The sequence below is a fragment of the Saimiri boliviensis genome, chromosome 9, assembly GCF_048565385.1.
Source record: "Saimiri boliviensis isolate mSaiBol1 chromosome 9, mSaiBol1.pri, whole genome shotgun sequence".
Classification (NCBI taxonomy): Eukaryota; Metazoa; Chordata; class Mammalia; order Primates; family Cebidae; genus Saimiri; species Saimiri boliviensis.
Window position 1 is genome coordinate 33,038,871 of NC_133457.1, and position 22,148 is coordinate 33,061,018.

At 41.7% G+C, this 22,148-nt stretch overlaps 1 protein-coding gene across 7 annotated transcripts in view; it reads left to right on the forward strand.

The window, feature by feature from the left end:
* The first annotated feature begins 507 nt into the window (after window positions 1-507).
* The window catches only part of PLCL2 (phospholipase C like 2), a 206,660-nt gene continuing 185,019 nt past the window's right edge, over window positions 508-22,148 (forward strand). For 2 of the 7 annotated variants that reach the window (XR_012519194.1, XM_010335650.3), the window contains exons 1-2: window positions 826-973; window positions 1,263-1,821. Coding sequence is in view for 4 of the 7 variants with exons in the window: in XM_010335650.3 (XP_010333952.2) it covers window positions 1,495-1,821 (327 nt within the window). In the remaining 3 variants the exon portion in view is untranslated. The other 5 variants (XM_039480325.2, XM_010335651.2, XM_074405696.1 and 2 more) reach the window with 4 other exon arrangements.

Consider the following 22,148-nt stretch of genomic DNA (forward strand, 5'->3'; position numbering starts at 1 on the left):
CTGTCCCAAAAGATGAGCCTGACCTAGGCTGGGCCCCGCAGGCGGCAGGGTCAGCCGGCATCCCTGGCAGGGGAATCGGGAAGGTCACAGTGATAAATCTCTGTGTGTAGACGCAGAGGGCACGAAATAGGTCCTGCCAATGTCCTCTGCCTCTCACAGCCTGGCAGCCACCCCACCCCTCACCCCTGCCTCAGCATCCTTGCAGCTAGTTGAATCAATCAGGAGCCCAAGGGAACGGAATTGCTCTCTGTGTGAAAGGGGTCTGACCCACTGGAGAAGTCAAGAGAGGAGCGTCCGCCTTGCCTTTTCCCGAGCTGGGTGGGAGGGAAACGAGTTCCGCGCGCGGGGCGCGGGCAGGGGTGAGGCGCAGCGGCCGAGATCCTGAGCCCCGGGACCCTTGTTCCGGGCCCCGCGGCCTGCTCCGTAGTTGCCCCTCGGGGTTCCGGGCGGATGACTGACAGTTGCAGCAGCTCGGGGGAGGCGAGGACTAGGCAGGACTTGGGGCTCCGGTCCGCTGGGCTGTGAGGTCCCTGCGGCCAGATGACCCGGCCTCGGTGACAACCGCCGCGACGGCGGCAACCTCTAGCGGGAGCCGGACGACTCCCGGTGGGTCAGGGGGCGACCGAGGAGGGACCAGCGGCCTGTAGGGGGCAGCGCCGAGCTCGGGAGGAGACTACCGCCGGCGGGCGGGGTGGGTCTGGGCTGCCCCCTTCGGGAGCTGCCCCGGGGCCGCACGGCGACTGTCACACCCGGCCGCCCCTGCCCGCCGTGCGCTTCCTCTCGGCGTCGCGGGCCTCAGCCGGGTCCCTGAGGGTACGCGACAGGGCTCGGCATGCGGCGGCCTCTGGGGAGTTAGGGTCCGGAGAGACCCGCGCGTCGTCCCCCGCCCGGGGCCGGGAGACACTCGGGAGCCGCCTCCGAGAGTCCGGAGAGCGTCGGGGCGGCAGCCACTTCCCCCCGCCCCGCGCCGGAGGTGGGCGCCCTTTCCTGCGTTGCGAGCTCAGACCCCAGGGGTGGCTGCTCTGAGCCCCGGGGGAGCGCGCCCCGAGCCCCTGACGTGGGCGCCCCGTTACCTCGGGGTGGGTGCCTGGGGCCCCTGAGGTGGGCGCGGGTGGCCCCGGGGTGGGCGCCCGGCCCGCGCGGGTTATTTTTGGCGCCCGCAGAGGCGCGTGTGTCGGGGCGTGTTTTCCTTCCCCAGGTGCCGCGAGTCCGGGCTCCGCCGGCGCCCAAGCTGACTCGTCTCTCTCTTCTCTCCCCTGCAGGAATCTTCCGATAATTCTGCCGCCGCGACTTTAACCGTGCGCAAGGCGAGAGCTCGAAACAAACATCACATCTAAATTAAAAAAAAAAAAAAAAAAAGCGGAAGAAGCGGCCGAGGCGGCGGCGGCGGCGGGAGGAGGAGAGGAGGAGGGGCCGCGTGCGGCGGCCCTAGGCGGCGGCGGGGACGCGGGGACGCGGGGACGCGGCTTTGTGCAGGCGGGTCGCGGGGCGCCCATGGCGGAGTGCGGCCGGGGGGGCGCCGCCGGCGGGGCCCTGCCCACCTCCCCGGGCCCGGCCCTCGGCGCCAAGGGCGCCCTGAAAGCCGGAGTAGGGGAAGGCGGTGGCGGGGGAGGTCGCCTCGGCCACGGGCGAGCGCGCTATGACAGCGGCGGGGTTTCCAACGGAGACTGCAGCCTCGGCGTGTCCGGGGACGAAGCCCGGGCCAGCCCCGCCAGGGGACCCCGCGGCGTTGCGCTCGCCCCGACCCCCAGCCCGGCCGTCTGTCCCCTCCCCCGGGAGAGCAAGCCGGGCGGCCTGCCCCGCCGGAGCAGCATCATCAAGGTAGGTGGAAGAAGGGCGCTCATCGCCCACCCTCAGCCGTCCTTGGGGTCTGTTTTCCCCCTGGGGGAGTGGTGGTGGAGGGAGGAAGCCCACTGCTAACAGGAACCACTGGAGCATGGGTGCTTGGGGTGGTTGAGCGGGGATTGGATGCAAATGGCATGTGGAAAGAATGGAGAGGTGATCCCTAATGTGCAGGAGGAGCTGTGCTCAGACATCCCCAGTTGAACTTGGGGCTGTCACCTCTTGAGGATGGGTCTGGCATTAGGGCCTTGTACCTGCCTGGGTAGGGCATGCTCTTATGTGTAGCCTAGTTTGGTTAACACTCCCTGTAAGATTTCTATTGTATTTTAAATGTAGATAGGGATTATGTGAAATGTAAAGACATTTTCTTAAAAATCCCAGGCGGCAAACAGAGGGTGAACAGAGATTATTTAATAGGTTTCTTCTGATCTGTGCATAGTTACTTGCCTCTTGCAAATGGTTACACTTCGAGGGTGCAAAATCTCCCAGTCTCCGGCCACTCAGTCACAAAGAGAAATAGAGTAGATTTCTGAACATAAATGCAGATTTCCGTTTTCTTAGGCTCAAAAGCTCTGAGAGATTACATTACAGTTCCACACGATTTAATCTTTTTCCTTACTGCAGTAGGCAGGCCTCGAGTTCTGTGAAAGTTCTTTGGGGCAGTTTGCTTGGTTTTGTACAGTGTTAGCGGAAGAAAGCCAGCGATTGTTTTGAGCATTTTAAACTCAAGTGGTAGTATTAGGAACTCCCGAGTTAGTTTGTGTTGGTTTCATTCTAATGTTACATTTTGGTCCGCAATGTAAAAATATTTCTCGTGACATGAAGTGAAAAAAAAAAAAAAAAAAAAAAAAAATGGATGAGCTAAGAAGAGCAGAGCCTTAGGCAAGACCAGCTTATTTGGCTTGCTCAAGTTTGGAGCAAATGAAAACATTGCTTTCTGAAAATCAAGGCGTTATTAGGACAGGGAGCAGCAAAACATATTGACAGACTGCACCCACCCTTCCTGCGGCTGACAACTGGTGGGAGAGAGGGCAGAATGTGCCACAGTGAAGAGAGTTGGCAGTGGTAGTATCTGAAATTTTATTGGACCTACAGAAATCTTCCAAGTACTGTGAAAATGTCTGATGGTGTTATCAACTTCTGCAGTAATCTGGTGAAATATACCATCTTGCTACTGTATGTAAGAGGCAATTGTGAAACTACATTTCGCTTTGTCATCTGTTTGCACAGTTTATGTCTGGGCAAGGACACAATTTGAAGGGCTTAGAGATCAAGTGTGTTAACTACCTGCAGCACACACTTAGAGATAAACTAAGGAAAGGAAAGTGTCTTTTTGCTGCACCGCATAGCTTTTAGTGACTTATGTTTTCTTTTACTCTGTAGCTTATGTTTCCATGGAAGTTGCTTTCAACTGTGCATGTCAATCCTATTCTGTTTTTATTTGTCATTAAATATTTGTGGTGATTTTGCATTGTAGCGTTAATGAAATTTGAGGTGAAAATTCCAGAGAAGATACTAGCCTATCTAATTTTAACCCCTTTCTTTTAGTTGTTTTGAGAACTTATTTTGCATTAAAAAAAAAAAAATCAGACTTTAGTCCCCATAGTGGAATTCATAGTGTAACTTACCGAATTACAAAAACATTTGTTTTAATTTTACATTAATGCGTGATAAGGAAGAAGGATGGTTTGTTAGTATTTTTGATATATGGAATTGAGAACTTGTCAGTAGATACCATTTCTTCATTGAAGGCTCTAGAGTCTAGCACATAGGAAAAATGATTAGTTGTTCAAAAATCACTGGTTTTGGAAATGATACTGACACTTATGTTGGATTCTGAAACTTTCAAGGACTTTTTTTTCATTTTTCTTCTTTGTAAAGGCATTTGGCTTTTTGTTCTCCAATGTACCCCTAGATACAAAGTGCCAGGAACATAGTAGCAGCTCAATAAATTGCTTATTGAGTGAATGGAGAAAGCACATGCTTTCTCTGAGTTCTGTTAATTTATAAAACAGATGGTTTTGGATCTACCAGTCTCATATTTTGTTCGTTGTATTGTACCTCCAAAGAAGGCGTGACATACTCCTTTTTCTTGCCTCTGTTTTCACTTTGCATTTTCTTAAACTTTTGAAAATTATGGAAATAGTGTTGAAAGTTGATCAAGACTGGGTTAATAGGAAAAAGAGGATGCTATATTTAAATACACTTGGTATATTTCCCCTTGAACTGGTGCCTTGAAGCATCAAGATTTTGGGTATGTATTGTGGTGTTTTTTTAAAGACAACTTCCAGCATCGGGACAATATCCTAATAGAAAACAAGGTCTTTAACACCAAATTTCATAAAACTGAATACAGCACAAATAGTTTTGTCATGTGAATGGCAGAAATTATATTTCACTTTTGTTTTTTAAAAAAAAGAATAAAAAGCTAAAGCAGAAGCCCATGTGAAAAAGCAATAGTGACATCTTCCTTTGGTTTCCTTATTTTTTTATTTTTATTTTTTTTTAACAAAAGGGATGAAGGCAGACGGGTGGTCTCTGAGTAGAGGCAGGAGTAGATTCGTAAGCAAGGTGATTATTGGAAACTTGAGGGAATAGCAGGGAGTAAATGCTACCTAGGGATGTAAGGCCAGTATTTATGGGTTTGTATTCGTTGGGTTGAAATGCTGGGCTTCTGAATTGTGCTTCTCTCCTAGCTTCCATCTTCATTACAGTCTTGACAGTCCTCTTTGAAGGAGATCCTTAAATCAGAGGGAGAAATAATGGCCTAAATGTGATATAAGTGGGGCAAAGAAAGGGGACTATTGCTGAAGTGCAGGGCATATGCAGAAGTACACTGTAGGCTGACCTGAATCTTATTCCTCATTTAAAATAATTTATTTGGTACTCCATCTGTTTTCTAAATGTGGTGTTGAGTAAGAAATTGTTGTTAAACAATATTTTCTGCCAAAATAGATGCACAGATCTATACTAAAAGAGCTCCTTTGTTATGGTAACAGTGTTGATGAGAATTCAGAGTGAGCAGCCTTGTAGAACCTTTCACAAATACCTCGAGATGTTAATCAGATTGTGGAAACCATCACCAGACATTTCTACTTTTCCTTAGCTTACTGAAAATAACGATAGACTTTTGAGATTATTTACAAAAGCCCATTATGGGTTTTAGAGAAGAAGCCGTTATGTTTGTCATCTTAAGTAATCTAGTAAACGAAAACATCACTTTCATTTTCTCTTTCCATAATTCATTTCATCACTCTATTCAATATAATCTATGCTTTATTTTGAAACAGTTGATTTGGTTAATTGTTCAGATGGCACCCATTATTTGCAAATAGCTCAATCCTTGAATTCAAGAGCTTGGTCTAAAAATATGAAGTAGCATTTTAGGCCTTAGATTTCTGTTTAAGTTTAGAAATCAATGAAGTTAAAATGTCTGTTGCTGTGGATGATTTATTTTAATCAGATCTGGTTAAATACTTTGGTTGATACTTTAAAAAATGAGGTATGATTTGCAAACAGTAAAATTCACACTGGTTTGTGTCCAGTTCTGTGAACTCTGACCAATACATTCAGTCATATAATCACCACCATCATGACGATATATAGGGCACTTCCATCACCTTCAAAAACTCCCTCAGGTCTCTTTGTGGTCTTCCCCTACCCTCATCCCCAGACAATGGCAACCATTGATCTTTGGTTCTTTTTTAATCAGTAGGAAATTCAGCCATTGCATTATTTTGGTATTTAGAAGCAATAACAGTAGCCAACATTTGTTAAACACTCACTGCATGCAAAACATGTGAAAAGTGCTTACCGTAATTCTCTGACTTGGTCCTGTGCTAACCACAGAGACAGAAGGAAATCAGAGTTCAGAGAGGTTAACTCCGTGCCCCAGGTGCTAGAGTGGCTTGTTGTATCCCACTTGGGTATGGCTGCACTCCATTGCTTTCCCACATTACAATGGCAGTTTGAATTTTCTCTGTAGTTAAGGTAGCATCAGTGAGACACTGGATTTGATTGTCCTCTTTAAATGGAAGAGATATTGGAAGAAGGAAAGGAATCTCTCTGCTGGTAGAAGAAGTTGGCAGATAATATAGCCAGGCAGCTGATTAGTCACCTGTTGTGACTTGACCAGGGCTTGCAGCTTCACAGTGACCAATTGTCTGACCTTGCCCAAGGTGGCAGCCCTAATTTTTCTTAATTTAATTATTGCTCTTATAGTATCAGGTTGTGTAGGAGAAACACTTTTACTATCTTTATGCTAATATGTTCACTTATGTCTTGACACTGAGCTCTCCAGCATGGACAGCAAGCAGCCTTTTCACATCTAGTATACACATATAAATGAAATAAAACTTTTATATGTGTCTTGGCCCATGGTTTAAATAAACTAGGCTCCTTGTAGGCAAAAGTTGGGCTGTATTTACCAGTTCTGCACAGATAACAAACACTCAATAACCATTTTTTAGTTGGACTGTAAAAATAATACCTGCATTTGACTTTAGACATTTTTTTTTTTTTGAGTGGGAGGAAACAAAGATACTACATGCCCAGCAAACCTGTGGGCACATCATAAATAATTAAGCAGACAGTAGCTGGATAACAAAGTAAATTGTCTGAATAGATAGGGAGCCTGGATCATTTAGGTCAGAAAAATCTAATGCCAATCAGCAACACCCCACTTTACTTTGCGCTAGCTAATACATTTTAGACCACACAGGATAACTGTTGAAAGACCAGAACGTGGTGGTTTGTTTTAGCCTGCTCAAAGCGCTTTTGTCACAATTTAGTTTTAAGTTTTCAAAAGCAGAGCATATTAATTTTCATACCCTGAAATCTACTTGCTCCCTTTTGCTTTCTTCCCTCTCCATTTTCTAGCCTCCCCCAAATGGTTGTATTTGATGTGCTTTTTTTTTTTTTATTTTTACCAAATCCAAATAGGCAACCGACAGAAAATTGTTTATTTTATTAATTGCTGATATTGGCCACTTAAGTTACTTTCTTAGAATGCTCTATCCCAGAATCTGTTCCTTCCTTTTATAGTTCTTTGTGCTCTGCAAGGGGCCTAAACGAGAATGCTGTTTACTTTCTTTTTTTATGCTTAAGTTACCCAGGCCTCAATATTCAACACAATAGGGCAATGTTATTTACAGCCTAAATGCAGATATAAATGATGTATGAACATTTGTGGTTTTTCTTTAAACTTTATGTGTTCAAGACTAGATGCTTTATTTCTTCTTAATACTCTTGGATGCCAGTTATTTACTTACCTACCAGACTTTTGGATTAGTTTAACTTTTTTTTTGTTCTATATTGGTGGGATTTGAATATTTTTACCAGTGGGCCACAGGATCTGTGGCTGTTATGTTTGTAAGCTGCCTGCCCAGCTTTTTTCTACTGATAAGAATGGTGAATCCAGAGGGTTGTGCTTAGCATGAGTGTCATCTGTGACTCAAACCGAAGTCAGAGCCTCTAGAACCAGCCACTATTCTTTGTATCAGAATAATTCCATAGCTTTAGGGTGCCCAAAGTATATAACTCATTGCGTGGAGCTTCAGCAACAATTATGTGCATGGTCCAGCCTTCTGGCAGGATATTTGGCACCTGCCCATTCCAGAATGGTAAACCAGTGCAGGTTGTTAGGCCCTCTTATCACTAGCACTTGGTACCATGGTAGGGGTAATTGGGTAAAAAGGTGTTTTAGCTAGTAATCTCAGCTGGGCTGCATCCTGAGGTGGAGGGCTATCCCCAGGCCACGTGTTGCGTGTCTGGATTATTCAGGACGCAGAATAGTGGTGGGAAAAACAGAAAATCTGGAGTTTGGTGTTTGGATTGGATCTTGGCTTCCCTGGTTCCTTTCTCTGTTGCCTTGGGCAAGATACTGAAATCTGTATGTCTAGTTACTTCATCTCTAAAACAGGTAGAAGAAAATCTCCTCTTATACCATCGTTGTGAAGATTAAAGGAGATGATGTGTGAGCAGTGTGTGGCACTTAATAAGCTTTAGTATGTTTTTCTGATTTTATTTAGAATTATCCTGAGATGAGCAGACTAACATGGCCATACTGTAGAAGTTTTGTCTTTTGAAATATGTATAATATGCCTAAGGAAATTTCTCAGACATGTTCTGCAGATGTTCTCAAGAATTATTTGTTTTGGTGCCTTTCTAAATCTGATACCTCAGTACAACTATGCACATATGTAAATAGCCCCAGCTATAGGATCAGAGGGTATTGAACATAAAATTTCATTGTCCCAAGCACCTACGTGTCTTGCTTTGCCCAGGACAATCCAGATTTACATCTTTTGCTGTGACAAGATTATTAATGGTACCTCCTTTAATTCTCAAAGGCATCTCAGCTTGGATGACAATATGATCATCTTACTTGTAATCTTCTTTTCACAAACTGCCTTACAACTATGCCGGAGCCCCATGAGATTGCCCTCTATGCCTAAACTTCGCCTTTATGGTGACGCCTCTCTTTCCTCAAGTTTCCTTCTCTCTTTGTCATCTTTAAGGTTTTCTTCAGTTAACCACCTTCCAGTTAGAATGAATTATTTCTCTGCCTTCCAGCCACCACTCTCCCTGTATCTCCATACAGTCCTTCTGATTCTTAGGCAACTACATCTTATTCGTCCTGAATTTATGATAACACCTGGTTTAATGCCTTGCAAAAACTATACGTTTTAAGTATATATTTGTTGAATAAACGTGTGACTAGATAAGGGGACAAGAATGAATCTTAAGTGTCTGACGAAGATGTTATTTGGACTTAATTCCAACTGGTTTTGATTGGGATATGTGTTTCAAAGAAGAAATTTATTCATGTACATAATTTTGAAAGCAAAGGAAAGGAAATACCTTCATTTAAAGTTGGATCCAGGAGTTTGGTTGATTCTGTAACTGTTCTGTAAGATGTTAATATAAATGATCTGTCTCTTTTGTGCCCTGAAATAAGAATAAGCCTTTGAAATTTTTTGATTTATATTCTGCTGTCAAAGTTTGAAAAGGATGACAAGAAAGCATTATTGTTTGCTAAGGCATTTAATCTCTTTTCTGGTATTTAGTTTCTTTAAGTGATATCTGTAATTTTTGCTCAGTTTTTGTTTATTTTTGAGGAACTAAATTACTTAAACTTCTATTTTCATTAATATTGGCTAGTCACATGGTATTCATTGGAAGTGCTATAGAATTAATAATTAAAAAGAAAATACATAAGGAATCCGAAGTACTGATAGAGTTGTAGGAACGAGATTGCTAATCCTTCAGCATGTTTTGTCATGTAATGGTGGAAATTCTGCCCTTTGTTGCAGTGCAAGAACTGGGTGACAAAGAGATATACTAAGAAATGCTTTGTCTGCATCATCTCATGCAAGTATCACCAGAACTTGCAAGGAGACATTATCATTCTCCTTACAGACAAGGAAACCCATTCTACAAGGTTTGGGAATTTCCAAGCAAGGTTAGAGACTCGTAAGAGACAAAGCCAGCATTTAGACCAGGTTTGAACGCTCCACGTTTGAACTGCTCCATCACCCTCTCCCACTCCATCCTCTGGGTGATTTTGATTTTTCCTTTCTTCTGCTTGCCCAAGCCATTCTGACTTCTTGAGCTTAGCAGTTTCTTCTAGTACTAAAATAGACAACTAATTTTTAATGAGAAAAGTTTGGCTTTTTGTGGCTGAATCTTGCAATGAAACCAATGTACACCTAACCAACATGAAGCAATAGCCATAGTCCTGCCCAGCATGCCTCAAGTTTCTGCCTCTTCCACAAACCAGGACCTTGTCCTTTTTCTCTGTGATCTCCTTTGATGGATTAGAAATTCTTTTAGGAGGCTTAGTTTCCATTTTTATTTACTTTTTAACAAAAAGTTGATTTATAGTTTTATACATTTCAGGGTCCTGGAAGGTAAAGCAGGTAACAATTAGTAACGGTTTGTTTTTGAGGTGAGCTTCTTAGAGTACCGATTTGATTTTTGTTTTGGAATTGTCAACTAATTATAGAATTTTATAATACAATAATACAACATGCTACTATGTAGCCAATATTCAGTATATTTTTGGGGTATGCTAAATGTACTAATTTGATTATTGCAGATATTAGCATCCCAGAAACCAAGTAGCCAGGTTTAAAAGTGATTAATAATGGAGATTCATGGGATTTTCACAACAGAAAGAGATCATGTAAAATTCTTTTGTAGTTAGAGATACACAAGGCCATACTGATTAGTACATTTAGCTCCTAGCTATGGTTGAATTCATTTATTTGCATATTAGCATAACAGAATTGGAAAAAATTGTTATGTAATACTGCAGTATGTGGATATTAATAGAACAAGATGTGGTCTTCTAGACAGCTATGTTTTGTGAATTTGTTTTTTGCTATAGATAGCTGCATGTGTACACATGCTGTACATGTGCATGCATATACCCTGAAGACTGTTTATAAATAGTAAAGATTAAGAGCAAACCAAATAATATAGTGGTAGGTTAACTCAAATCCTGTCTCTCTATCAGAGACTGATGGACTGATGGGTAGCAGGTGTATGCTCTTTAAATTGAAAATGCCCAAGAAGGGATGGGCTGTTCTCTGTGAGCATTGCTGATGAAGCCTCTGTTGCTTTTGACCAATTAGTCTGTCACAGAGGGATAAGTGACCTCATTTGCAGCCACCATCAGAATTACAAGCCATACAACTCTCTCCATGTGGTTTCCTGCTACTTTTTATTTTTCACTCTAAACTCTGATATTCTGTAGGCATAGTAGATGTAATTTTTCAAGTTGTTTATGTGGTTTAATGTTTATTATTGAAGAAAAAGGATATTGCTTACATTTTTATTTCTATCAACTCATGCTAATAGCTTATATATATGCCAATATAATTATTCAGGTATTTTCGTATTGGAGCTAGTAGAACTCCAGTTGAAATAGCAATTTTGAGAATGTCTTCATCTGTGAAGTATTTGATGATTTGTTGAAAGAGATCTGTATGCTCTTTGAAAGCTTTCCCTGGTTTATATATATTTCCATAAGAAATTTTATATACATTAAAAATAATATTAGAAGTAGAATTACTATATCATGGGATATGTGTATATTCAGCTTTAGTAGATACTATTAAGTGATTTTCCTAACTAGTCTAGCCAATTTACACACCTACCAAGTTATATGAATGCTGGGTGCTCTAAATGCACACATTTGGTACTATCAGCGTTTTTTTTTTTTGCTTAAAACTATTGTGACAGTTATGTAATGATACTTTACTGTGGCTTTTTGGTTGAATTTCTCTGATGACTAATGATGTTGAGCATCTTTTCATATGTTTCTTCGCCATTTGGATATTCTCTTTTGTCAAAATGCCTATTCAAGTCTTTATATAGATATAGATATATGTTGACAATGTCTTCTCCTACTAAGTGACTTGCCTTTTCACTATCTTAAAGGGTATATTTTAATGAATAACAATTCCTAAGTTTAGAGTTGAGTTTATTAACATTTTTCTTTATGGTTATTATTTTTGTGTCCTGTTTCAGAAATGTGTACTTAGCCTAAGACTATGAAGATAGTCATTTATTTAACCACTAGAGTCTTATTGTTCTATTTTTCATATTTAGATCTGGGTTTTATTTTGTGTGTGTCGTGTGAGGTAGGGTTGAAGATTTTCTTTCCATATAAATATCCAATTAATTAATTCAGCACCATTTATTTGAAGGTAGAATCTTTTTCCCACTGTATTGCATTGGGCCTTGGTCCTAGATCAAGAGACTACTTATGTGTGGGTCTGTTTTTGGAGTCTATTTTGTTATATACACATAAAGTCCGTGTGTACTTACCACACTGTCTTTCTTGCTAAGTATTTACCTAAAAGAAGTTACTCCATATGTATATTGAAAGACATTTCCAAGAGTCCTTATAGCAGCATTAATTCTAACAGTCCCAAATTGGAAGCAACAACTCAAACGCCTGTCTTATATATAGCATAGCATACAGTGAATCCTATGAGAAAAAGAAAGAAAGAAAGAAAGAAAACCAGCAGATGACTGCCCCATGTACTGCTTGAGTCTCTCAAGGATAATGTTAAGGGAAAGAAACCAGCCATGAAAGAATGCATATTTTTGATTATGTAAAGATCAAAAGTTGGTAAACTATTTGGAGTGGTAGAAGTTATAATAGTCGTTGCACTTGGCGATAATAATTGAGGGGGAAGCAAGGGACCTACTGGGTTCCAATGATGTTTGGTTTCTGCATCTGTTTGGTGATGGCAAATGCGGATTTACTTTGTAAAAATCCATTGAGTTTTACACTTAGAATTTTTTTCTGGAAGTCTATCATACTTCAACAAACTAAGTTTATTTAAACAATTAAATTGTGAACATTAATCAAACTCAGTTACCAATTGGTTACTTCCTCCTGCACTATTTAGGGCCATGCATTTTACAGTTTTCTGTTGTCTGTGGATCAGTGTATGACATGTTTCTGCTGCTGTGGACACTTGTACATGGTGAGGCCTGCTAGAGCCCTGTGCTGATTGATGGCCTGGAGAGGGGGTGGGTGGAGAGAGGGGCAGCTTCCTGGAAGAACCTGAGGACTGGATCTTCCTTGGAATATATCTAAAGCACAAAAGGAGCTGGGCCTGGGTGGAAAGCTGACACAGCAGTAAAGAGTGTGTTGGTTATTGCAGTTGTCTTACACTGAAGTCATGATTGCTTGGAGTTTTTATGATTTGTTTAGTGTAGTTTTGAACATCAGGTGCACTCAAAAGATTTAATATTTGAAAATGTGCTGCTCGTAACAAAACTTTGAGAACCACTCATTTGTGGAGCACCTGCTCTTCACATAACAGTTTTCTGGATAGAGCTTTTTGATCTCAAAAGCAGTTAACAGACCAAAACCAGTTATCCAGATATATGGACAAAATGGAGAGTTGTTTGATCACCAGGATCTCAGGGGGTCAGCAGAGAGTTTTAGCTCTACTGAACATTTATGGTGCCCAATCTAAATATTCTTTTGGGTAGGAAAGGAGGGAGGGAAAATACTGAGTCTTCCGATGGGTGATTTTAAGACATACTGGAATTACCTGGATTCTAAAACATACCAATGTGCAGACCCCAAACAGCTGCAATTGAATCAGCGCCTCTGGGGGTTTCCTAAAGTGCCCTGGGAGATTTTAAAGTATAGGTAGGGTTAACAACAGCTGTGAAACCTTTCTTGTATATTGGGTTCTTGACTTCCCTGTGTAACTTTGTTAGATATGAGAGAACAAACAGCTCCTGGAATCCTGCAGATGACAGTTGTTGACCCTTGGCTGATGGGGTGTAGGGTAGGGGGCAGGATTAAACCTTAACTTGGCTCCGTGGAGTTTTCCTTAAAGGAGTCGAGCTGCCCTTTTTTTGAGGGGAGACAAAATGTCAGTGAAGGGGAACAATTCCTTAGTCAAATTTGGAGAAATAGATTTTTGCTTGTGAAAATGACAGGCTGCCTTGTGTGTCATATGAATGTATTTTTGATCTAGGTAAAGGTAAAAATTATGTCAATTACAAAAAAAAAAAAAAAAAAAAAGGCCCTGGGTTGGTTATTTGGAGCCTTCATCCCTCTGGATTAATCATCACTGTGCAGCTCCTGGTTGCTGTAGTTTCTGGTGAGTCTCTGGGCTCTTATCCATCCCTCACAAGAGAAAATACATCGATGTTCCCATGGCATTCTGCAGCATGGAGGAGGAGCCTCCCCAGGAGAAACTGTCTTTAGAAAGAACTAGTTTTAACAGAGGCATGAGCAGTATTTCTAGAGAGAGGTGATTGGATGTTTCACTTTGCTAAATGGGTATAGTAAAACAGCTGTTTACTCGCAGAGGATTATAAATTGGCCTTGCCAGACAGGTTATCTGTTTGTAAAGGAGATTTATGCAGAAGGATGTGAACCAATCTGGTGATACTCTGGTGTCCCTCTTGAGGGTGGGCGACAGCCTGGGTTGGCACATCATGACCTTTGGGTGAACGTGTACTTTCTGAATGCTAGAGCATTTTCCTCTTGCCATGCTGACCTTTGTGGTCAGGAGGAATGAACATTGAACTCCTGAAGCATCTATAAAACATATTTTATTGGCTGCAAAGCAGTAACATGAAGATTTCAGTTGTTACTTGTTTGTAGCCTTAATTACACAGTGTGTACTCATTTTCTCCTCAACCGGACTGCACAAGTTATTAGAAGTTATCATTCCCATTTAATTTTTTAGGTCGTTTTTTTTCTCTTCCACATTGACACAGATGAATCTTCTAGCCAAGAAGCTTGTGTCCCTCACTTGTCTGGAGTAGGCACCAAGGAAGAGTAGTCACCTGGGGGAAAAGCCAAGTCCTGGCGGGAAAGTACTAACTCACTTTAGTACTTTAGAGTGCTAAAGTACTAAAGGGCTTTAGAGGCTGGAGAGGCACCAACGGTTTGGCAGCAGCAAAGTTTTCTAAAGCTGTCCCGATCTTGTTTGTGACCCAATTGTTAATACATATACCGTGGATAGGCAGTTTTATTTACCTATTCTAAATGGGAGGCATGGTAGAAATGAACTTTAACATTTTTTGGGGGAGAGAAAATCAACAACCCTTTTTTTTTTTGGAAAATTTAGTACTCAGTAATATTTACCAAGTGAAGAATCAGAGAGGTTTCTTTCCCTACAGCATAATTAGCCAGATCTTCTTACCCATCTTCATTGTTAAGAAAAAAAGTATTGTTGAAAAAGATTTTAAAATAGTTAAATAGCCCTTTTGCCCTATGCCGTGTATGAATGCTACCCTGAGGGGGAGGCGAGAGAGTGAAATGGAGCGAGAGAAACTGGCGCACAGCCACATAGCGAGGGTTCTGCTGGGCTCCTTACTGGGAAGTTGGTGAGGCATGCTGCCTCTGTGGCAGTGGCCCTGACCTGTCCTCATCATTACGGGTTGCCAGACAGTAACGTAAGACAAGGTGGAGGATGACTTAGAAGACATCACCAAAGTAACAGGGCTTGATAAAGCTCCTGTCCCCACATACAGTTTGGTAACTCTCAGGTCCGCCATTCCTGGGAACAACAGGGGCCACTGGATCTATTAATTATGTTCCAAAATGGTGCTTTCAGCCTTTCCACACCAGGTCACACACAGAAAATGATATCATTGTCTAGCGAACATGAGGAGATTGCTTGGGGGCAGAGGCCCCAACTAGCTGTAGCAGGGGTTGGGGAATGGAGAGGGAGCAGGGCCCATACCTTGACAGGCCACTTGGCAGTAATTCTTGGCAGTAACCACTAGTGCTGTGCTGGAGCGTGCTTGTCAGGAGGTTGTGCTTTAAATGTGGCAGAGAGAACAGAGGACAAGTAAAGGTGCAGTAAGCTGCAGAGTGCTTTGTGTCTTGCTGTTGAGGGGATGCCCTTTGTACCACGATACCAGTGGCTGACTCACTTTAGTGGTGAGTTGAAGCTTGGCCACAGACCTGTCATGGAGCTGTGGCCACTGTAGAAACAATAGGAGCAGACAGGTTAGTCTGGGTATGGATAGCAGGTTTCAGCAGGGAGAGGAACAGTTGAGCACCTAGCTTCACAAGTGGGCTGCTTTCCTACATAGAGAGCACTGTTAGTCCAGCCTTAGGCTTTTCTGCTGTATCTAAACAGAGCAGACCATTGGGGTCATGTTTGAAAACATCAACAACAGAGTATCAAGTAGGTACAGAGGCTGAATTCCCCGAATTACTATGCAGAAGTTCACACCAGAGAACTGGACACTAGTTGGGGAGCTGGCTTGTGGAGACCAAGAGCTGCAAGTTGAGAGTCATGAGTTCTGATTCCAGTCTATACCTTTGCTTTGTTGAAGTGTTAAGTGTGTCAGTTAGACTCTGATTTCTCATCTTGTTGCTGTAAAAAGTGCATGAAATCTTGTCTGCCTGATTTGTTATGTCTTTTGGGGACCACGGCAGGTACTTTTTACGTGACTGACATGGTAAGGAAAACCTGTGTGGATCTTGGGCAGAGCTCTTGGTCTGAATGATTCAGTTTTTGCTATTTTACTGTTGATTTGATTCTTTAGGTTAGAAAAATTTGTGCTGTTTCTGAAAATTTGCTAATAAATCCACTAAAAGATCCGCTTGTCCAAACACCGTAACAAGAAACTCTGTCCTATTTTAGAGGGCACATTTACTTTTTCCCATCTCTTATTTGAAATGTTGTTTTCAATATTTCCTGCTTTGCTTTTTTGAATATCATGTTTTAGTTTTTTATTTTTATTTTGGTTCACTCTGTCTTTGGGTTAGTTACCCTTTTAAATGGAAACATGGAACTGCAGACCCAGTTGGGTTAGGCACAATAGTTTTAGTTGCACCAGGATAAGACTGTTGAGGTCTTAATCTCAGAGTCTTGAAGGATTCTGTTATTGAGTTAGCAGCAACTGTGATACTGCAGAAAATAACCTTCGTTTTTTCCTTTTTGACATGGTTAAAAAAATCAGAGAAGAATTCAAGAAGTCAGTTAGGGCAATAAGATGAATTTAAACACAGTTATTTCTATGTGTTTAGTATTGTCACTGGACTTAAAAAGACAATATAAATTTTCTTCGATAAAATTATAAATTGTCCTTGTTTTCTTCATAGAGCGTATCAAATTCAGAAGAAAGAAGATATGAACTTTACATCTAGATGCATTTTGACTTTTAAGAAAGTCAGTTAAGCTCGTTATACTTCACCGTATTCTCTCTGCAGTATATTGAAATAAAGCTACATGTTGATTTGCTCATTTCATTAGGATTATTATCCTCATGTTTTAAAAGTTTTTTTAAAGCTCCTGAAGCAAGATGTTATAAAAATGCAAAAAACTTCATAACCAAAAAAGTCTGGGAAAGTTCATTTGTATGCTAATAACACCTCATATTTGCATAGCTCTTTTATCCCCACAAGCCACTTTTCACGTCAACTCAGTGTGCTCTCACAATGCTCCTGTTCGGTGGACATCATCAGTGGCTCCCAGTTTACAGGTGAAAAAGTTGAGGCCCATATAAAACACATGTGGTCACACTAGACTTTGACAAGATTGGGGTTTTGACTGAGATCTTCTGCTGGCTACTCTCCACTCTGAGCACCAAGAAGGTACTCGGGTACCTTCTCACATTTTATATGTGTAAATTGGGAAGGTAGCAATTCATTTCTTTCTCACTTCAAAAATAGAAACTCATTATCATCAAAAGATAATCTTGGGGCAGGACTGTTTGAGGTGGTGAATTGTTTGCTAGTTGAGAAACCAAAGAGTTGTTTTTCTGCTGTGAAAGGAACTGAAGTTTAACGCCTTGATCACGTGTTGTTGGCCCACTATTACTTAGAAAAATTAACTGCTCCACTGCTTATTTTGATAAGGGAGAGCATCTGTTTGTCCTTGAAGTTTAAAAAAATTATATTTATGCCTAAATTTATTTGGCAAGTCAGACCTGTTTGTTCCAATAAAGCAATAGTATCTCCCCTGGCCATTCTGGAAGCCACCTGTTGCTTATGAGTTACATGGAAGGGGCTGCTCCTGGGAGACTAAAGACTCTTTAGAATGTGGGGGCCACGTACTGGGGTCATATGACCCAGTGGGGAGCTGGTGCTGATGAGGCCAAGGTCACAAGCTGTCCTCCATGCAGGGAGCTTTGCAGAGAGCAAGACTCCACTCCATAGTCCAAGTCTGCATCCTTGACTTGGGCAATGCTCACATAAATTGGCAACTGTTGGCAAGGACATCTATGTATGTCCATTCTGTCACCACCTCCTCACCATCGTTAGCATGTAGTCTTACCTCTTGTGTCTTAGAGAAACCCTTTAGCCTTTGTCTTGAGACCTGCACACTGGTTCTCCTCTGTTAAGGCAGGGAGCTGCCTCTCCTCCCACTTGTCCCTGCACTCTGGATCCCATCCTCTTCCTCCTGCGTCTTTAGTGTGCTCTGTCTGTACTGTGTTTCCCTCATCAGTCTGTAAGCATTTTCAGGTTCTAAAAAACAAGAAAGGTAGCAGTAGCCTCCCTCCACCCTCCTCAGCTCTCTCTTCAGCTACTTCCTAAACTGTCTTCTCCCTGTTCTCGGCTATATTTAAGGAATTTCTGTGATTCCCTTCTCCACTTGCTTTCTGTCCTTTCACCTCTCCACTCTGCCTGACTTGTGAAGGTCATTAGGGCTCTCCCTGCCACACAGTGAATAGGCCTCGTTCTCTCATCCCACTCCTGGTTCTGGACAACTGTTCCACAGCTGTAGCTGCAGTTACCCATGGATTCACTGGTGACTCTCACATTGATAGTTCCAGCTCAGATTTGCCTTCTGAGCCCAGACACTGCTGTCTGCTCAGCATCCCCTCTAGCATGCCCCCCAGCCATCTCAGTGCAACCTTCACATCCACCTTCCCTGCCTATCCTTCCCCTTCCTCCTATCTGGTCCTTTTCTGAAGTTATTTAGTTTGGCAAATGGCACCACCATCCATTCTCCTTTCTTTATACCCATTGAATCAGTCTGGATGAAAGAGTGTATTTTTTTTTAAGGAGTTGGCAAGGTTAAGAAATTATAGCAAGCTCTTCTTTCATAAGAGAAATGCATTTACCTTTTTGAAGAGAAATAATCAGTTCTGATACGGCTGCTATTAAAATTAAACAAGTGCATGATTTCCATGCCTTTACCTTTCTCTAAGATAAATGATCGGTTCTGATACATGCTGCTATTAAAATTAAGCAAAGTGCATGGTTTCTATAGCAAGAACATGGGCTGAACTGAATTAAAATGATTTAACTCTTAAGTGTATCTTTCTCTCTAAAATGCTTTGGGGCCAGGCGTGGTGGCTTACACCTGTAATCCCAGCACTTTGGGATGCCAAGGCAGGTGGATCGCTGAAGATCAGGAGTTTGAGACCAGCCTTGCCAACATGATGAAACCCTGTCTTTATTAAAAATACAAAAATGAACTGGGCGTGGTGGTGCATGCCTGTAATTCCAGCTACTCCAGAGGCTGAGGCAGGAGAATCACTTGAACCTCGGAGGCAGAGGTTATAGTGGGCTGAGATCATGCGACTGCAGTCCAGCCTGGGAGACAGAGCTAGACTCCATCTCAAAAGAAAAGAAAAGAAAAAAAAAATATATATATATATATTTTATATATATATGGGAGTGTGTGTGTGTGTGTGTGTGTGTGTGTGTGTATTCATATTCATGCTTTGGAAGGAATCATACAAGTATGTAGGTGTTAGTCTGCCTCTAGCCTCAACCTTCATTAATCTTTGAGTCTCTTACCATCATTTGCCATATACTGGTTCACTTGAAATACAAAGCAAAATTTAATTGGGATTTGGCTCAGAAGCATTTGTTTTTCGTAGAGAAGGGTTTGTAAGTTAGGAATGGGCTCATTTGCATGCCAGAGAGGGACGATTTTTAAGTATTTTGAAAAGGTGTATTCAAGTGAAGCAATTATTTTCTTTTAAGGTTTCAATTTCAAGTGTAATCACCTTTAGACTGGGATATCAGTTCTTATTCTGGTATCCATGAGTAACAATTTTTTCCCATTGATTTCTTTCTTGTTATTTTGAAATTTATTTGGAAAAAATTATTTTTTATGCCAAAGATGTTGCTAAGGTATTTTGCTACAGGTGAGTATTGGGTAGGATGCAATGACACTATGCATGGTCTGGAAGTTGCTATGGGGGTGGCTTTCATGTTAAAACTAGTTTAGTTCCTCTTTGATAGGCACTGAAGCAGGCCTGTCCTGACATATAATCACAGACATCTGTCTCTTATATTGGAAAAATGCGAAGAAAGCAAAGTACACTGGAGCTCTTGCCCTTTAATTTTACTTTCATTGCTGAATATGATGAGGCACAAAAGCCCCTGTGCTAGTTTTACAGCAGGGTTCTTGCCAATATAAGTGTGGAATCGGTAGCAGTTCTGATGTGCCCAGCAGTGGGTGCTCAGATGTGTGAGAGGACAGAGCCTCAAAGGTTCTGCAAAGTTGTGTGTTATATGGTCAAGTGGGGAAGCCACACCTAGTGGGAGAAACCCCGTGAAGCTTTATTTTTGGGGAATGGTCAGGTTGGTTTTGTGGTTGAGTGTAGAAGGAAAGATTTGAAGCAGTTTCTGGAACATGGTATCATACACAAGGTTGCTGGCATTTCTTCTAATATTCTTAAGCAAGTTTTGGCAGGGTAAGTGCCTTCAGCCTGCACCTGGGTGAGCCCACTGGCATTCTTCGTTACAACCACATAATGGTTTTTATTCATTATGTGCATATGGAGACTATAAAAAATTAGCTTTTGTGATCTTTTTTTTGGAAAGTATAGTGGCAATGGTTATCTTTGAACTCTAACATTATGATGGTAAGAAAACTTTGGTCTAATGAAGGAGGAGTACCTAGTTGTTGGGCAGCTAATCCGGCTTTGGTGTTTTGGTGAAAAAAGGTCCCATGTGTGGTGGGAACTCAGAGCTTTCTACATACCTCTTCTGTTTTGTCCAGCCTGCTGACCAGTAATCCTGAAAAACATTTGAACGTTAACTGTCCGCACAGTTGCCAATTTGGCCAGAACCAGAAACGTGAATTTCACTCCTTAATGTTTTTAAGAGTCTTGACAAAAAAAACAGAAACAAAAAAAAAAAACAAACTTTGGAATTCATTTTGTTAACACTTAGGTTTACTGGTTTTCTGGAGAACCGATTTGGGATATATGTGTGTGGCAGGGGTGGAGAGAGAATGTGTCTGTGTTTTAAAAAAGGGGAAACTGTTTTCACAGGGGTGAGTTTACTGGTGGATTGGCTTACTTGAATGAGGACTGTCTTTTGGTTTAAGGCTTTGCCATCAACATGATGTATGCTGCTGAAAAAGTAAGAATGCTTTTGCCCAGGTGCCATCCTGGAAGCACAGCCTGGAAGCAGACAACCAAGTGCATCTGCTGGCCAGTCAGTAATGGATATGGTTCAACTGTGTCCCCAACCAAATCTCATCTTAAGTTGTGCTTCCCATATAATCCTCACATGTCGTAGGAGGGACCTGTGGGAGGTAATTGAATCTTGGGGCGGTTACCTCCATGCTGTTCTCACGATAGCGAGTTCTCACGAGATCTAATGGTTTCGTAAAGGGGATTTCCCCCACCTTCGCTCTGCATTTCTCCCTATTGCCGCCATGTAAAGAAGGACGTGTTTGCCTCCCCTTAGGCCGTAATTGTGAGTTTCCTGAGGCCTCCCCAGCACTGCAGAACTGTGAGTCAATTAAACCTCTTTCTTTTATAAATTACCCAGTCTCGGGTATTCTTCATAGCAATATGAGAACAGACTAATACAGGAATGGTACAGCTCTGGCAGGCTTTTTGCAAGCAGAAGCCTGCAGACTCTAGGAGAAACCAGAGAATGCTTTTGTGGGTTATTTTGGTTCTGACAGACTTCCATTGAATTGTGGACTGAATCCTCTCCTTCATGACACAGACAGTGTCAGTGGTGCTATCCTTGCCACAGAAGGCCCCAGGGTGTGTGGGCACAGTGAGTGATGCAAGTGATGTAACCAGAAGAGGTTTTGGGGGATGTTCACACTTCTTTACACATACTATCCAGCCTGGCAAAGTGGTCTGTGATTCCCCAGTCAGCACTACATCTCTGTCTTTTATCATTAAAACAAAAGCTGGAAGTTGAAGCTGATTGGTTGTCAAGCACCAGGCTCCAGTTTTAACCACTGTATCAAACTAAAATAGCAGCCTTCTAATGGAAATTTTCTTTTAGTATAAAATGTATTTTCTTTTTTACATGCAGTTTAGGTTCATTTTAATTTTTTGGAAAGCAACCAGTTGATTTTGCGTTTAAATGAGAATGAGAAGTATAATTATTTACAAAAACTAAAAATTTTCTATTTTAAGGAAATAAATTTCCAGTGATGAAATTCTGTACAAAAAATTGAAAAATTTTGTAGGTATGTGCATATTTTCTGAGAGGTTTTCATCAGATTTTCAAAGGGATCTGAAATTAAACAAGCAGCCAAACAACTGACTCAGAGCAAGCTTCTATTGTTGCAGCAGCCCTGGCTCACTCTTTAGACCTCCTCAGAATAGCAGCAGCGTAGAGGGAACCTCTTAGTCATGTACCCCAATCCTAGTCGTGTACATCATTGTGCCTGTTGTACCCAGTGAATAAGTTGGCCCTGAGGTGTGCAGATGATTCCTTGATTTTTTTTTCTAAATTGTATAAGGAAGATGTGGAATATACAAATGAATATGTTCTTTTTACTTTCAATCTATTATTTTTGAATACAGTTGAGGTAAGTCATTAATCATATTATTAATTTAGATTTTAAAGAATTTTGAATTAGTTA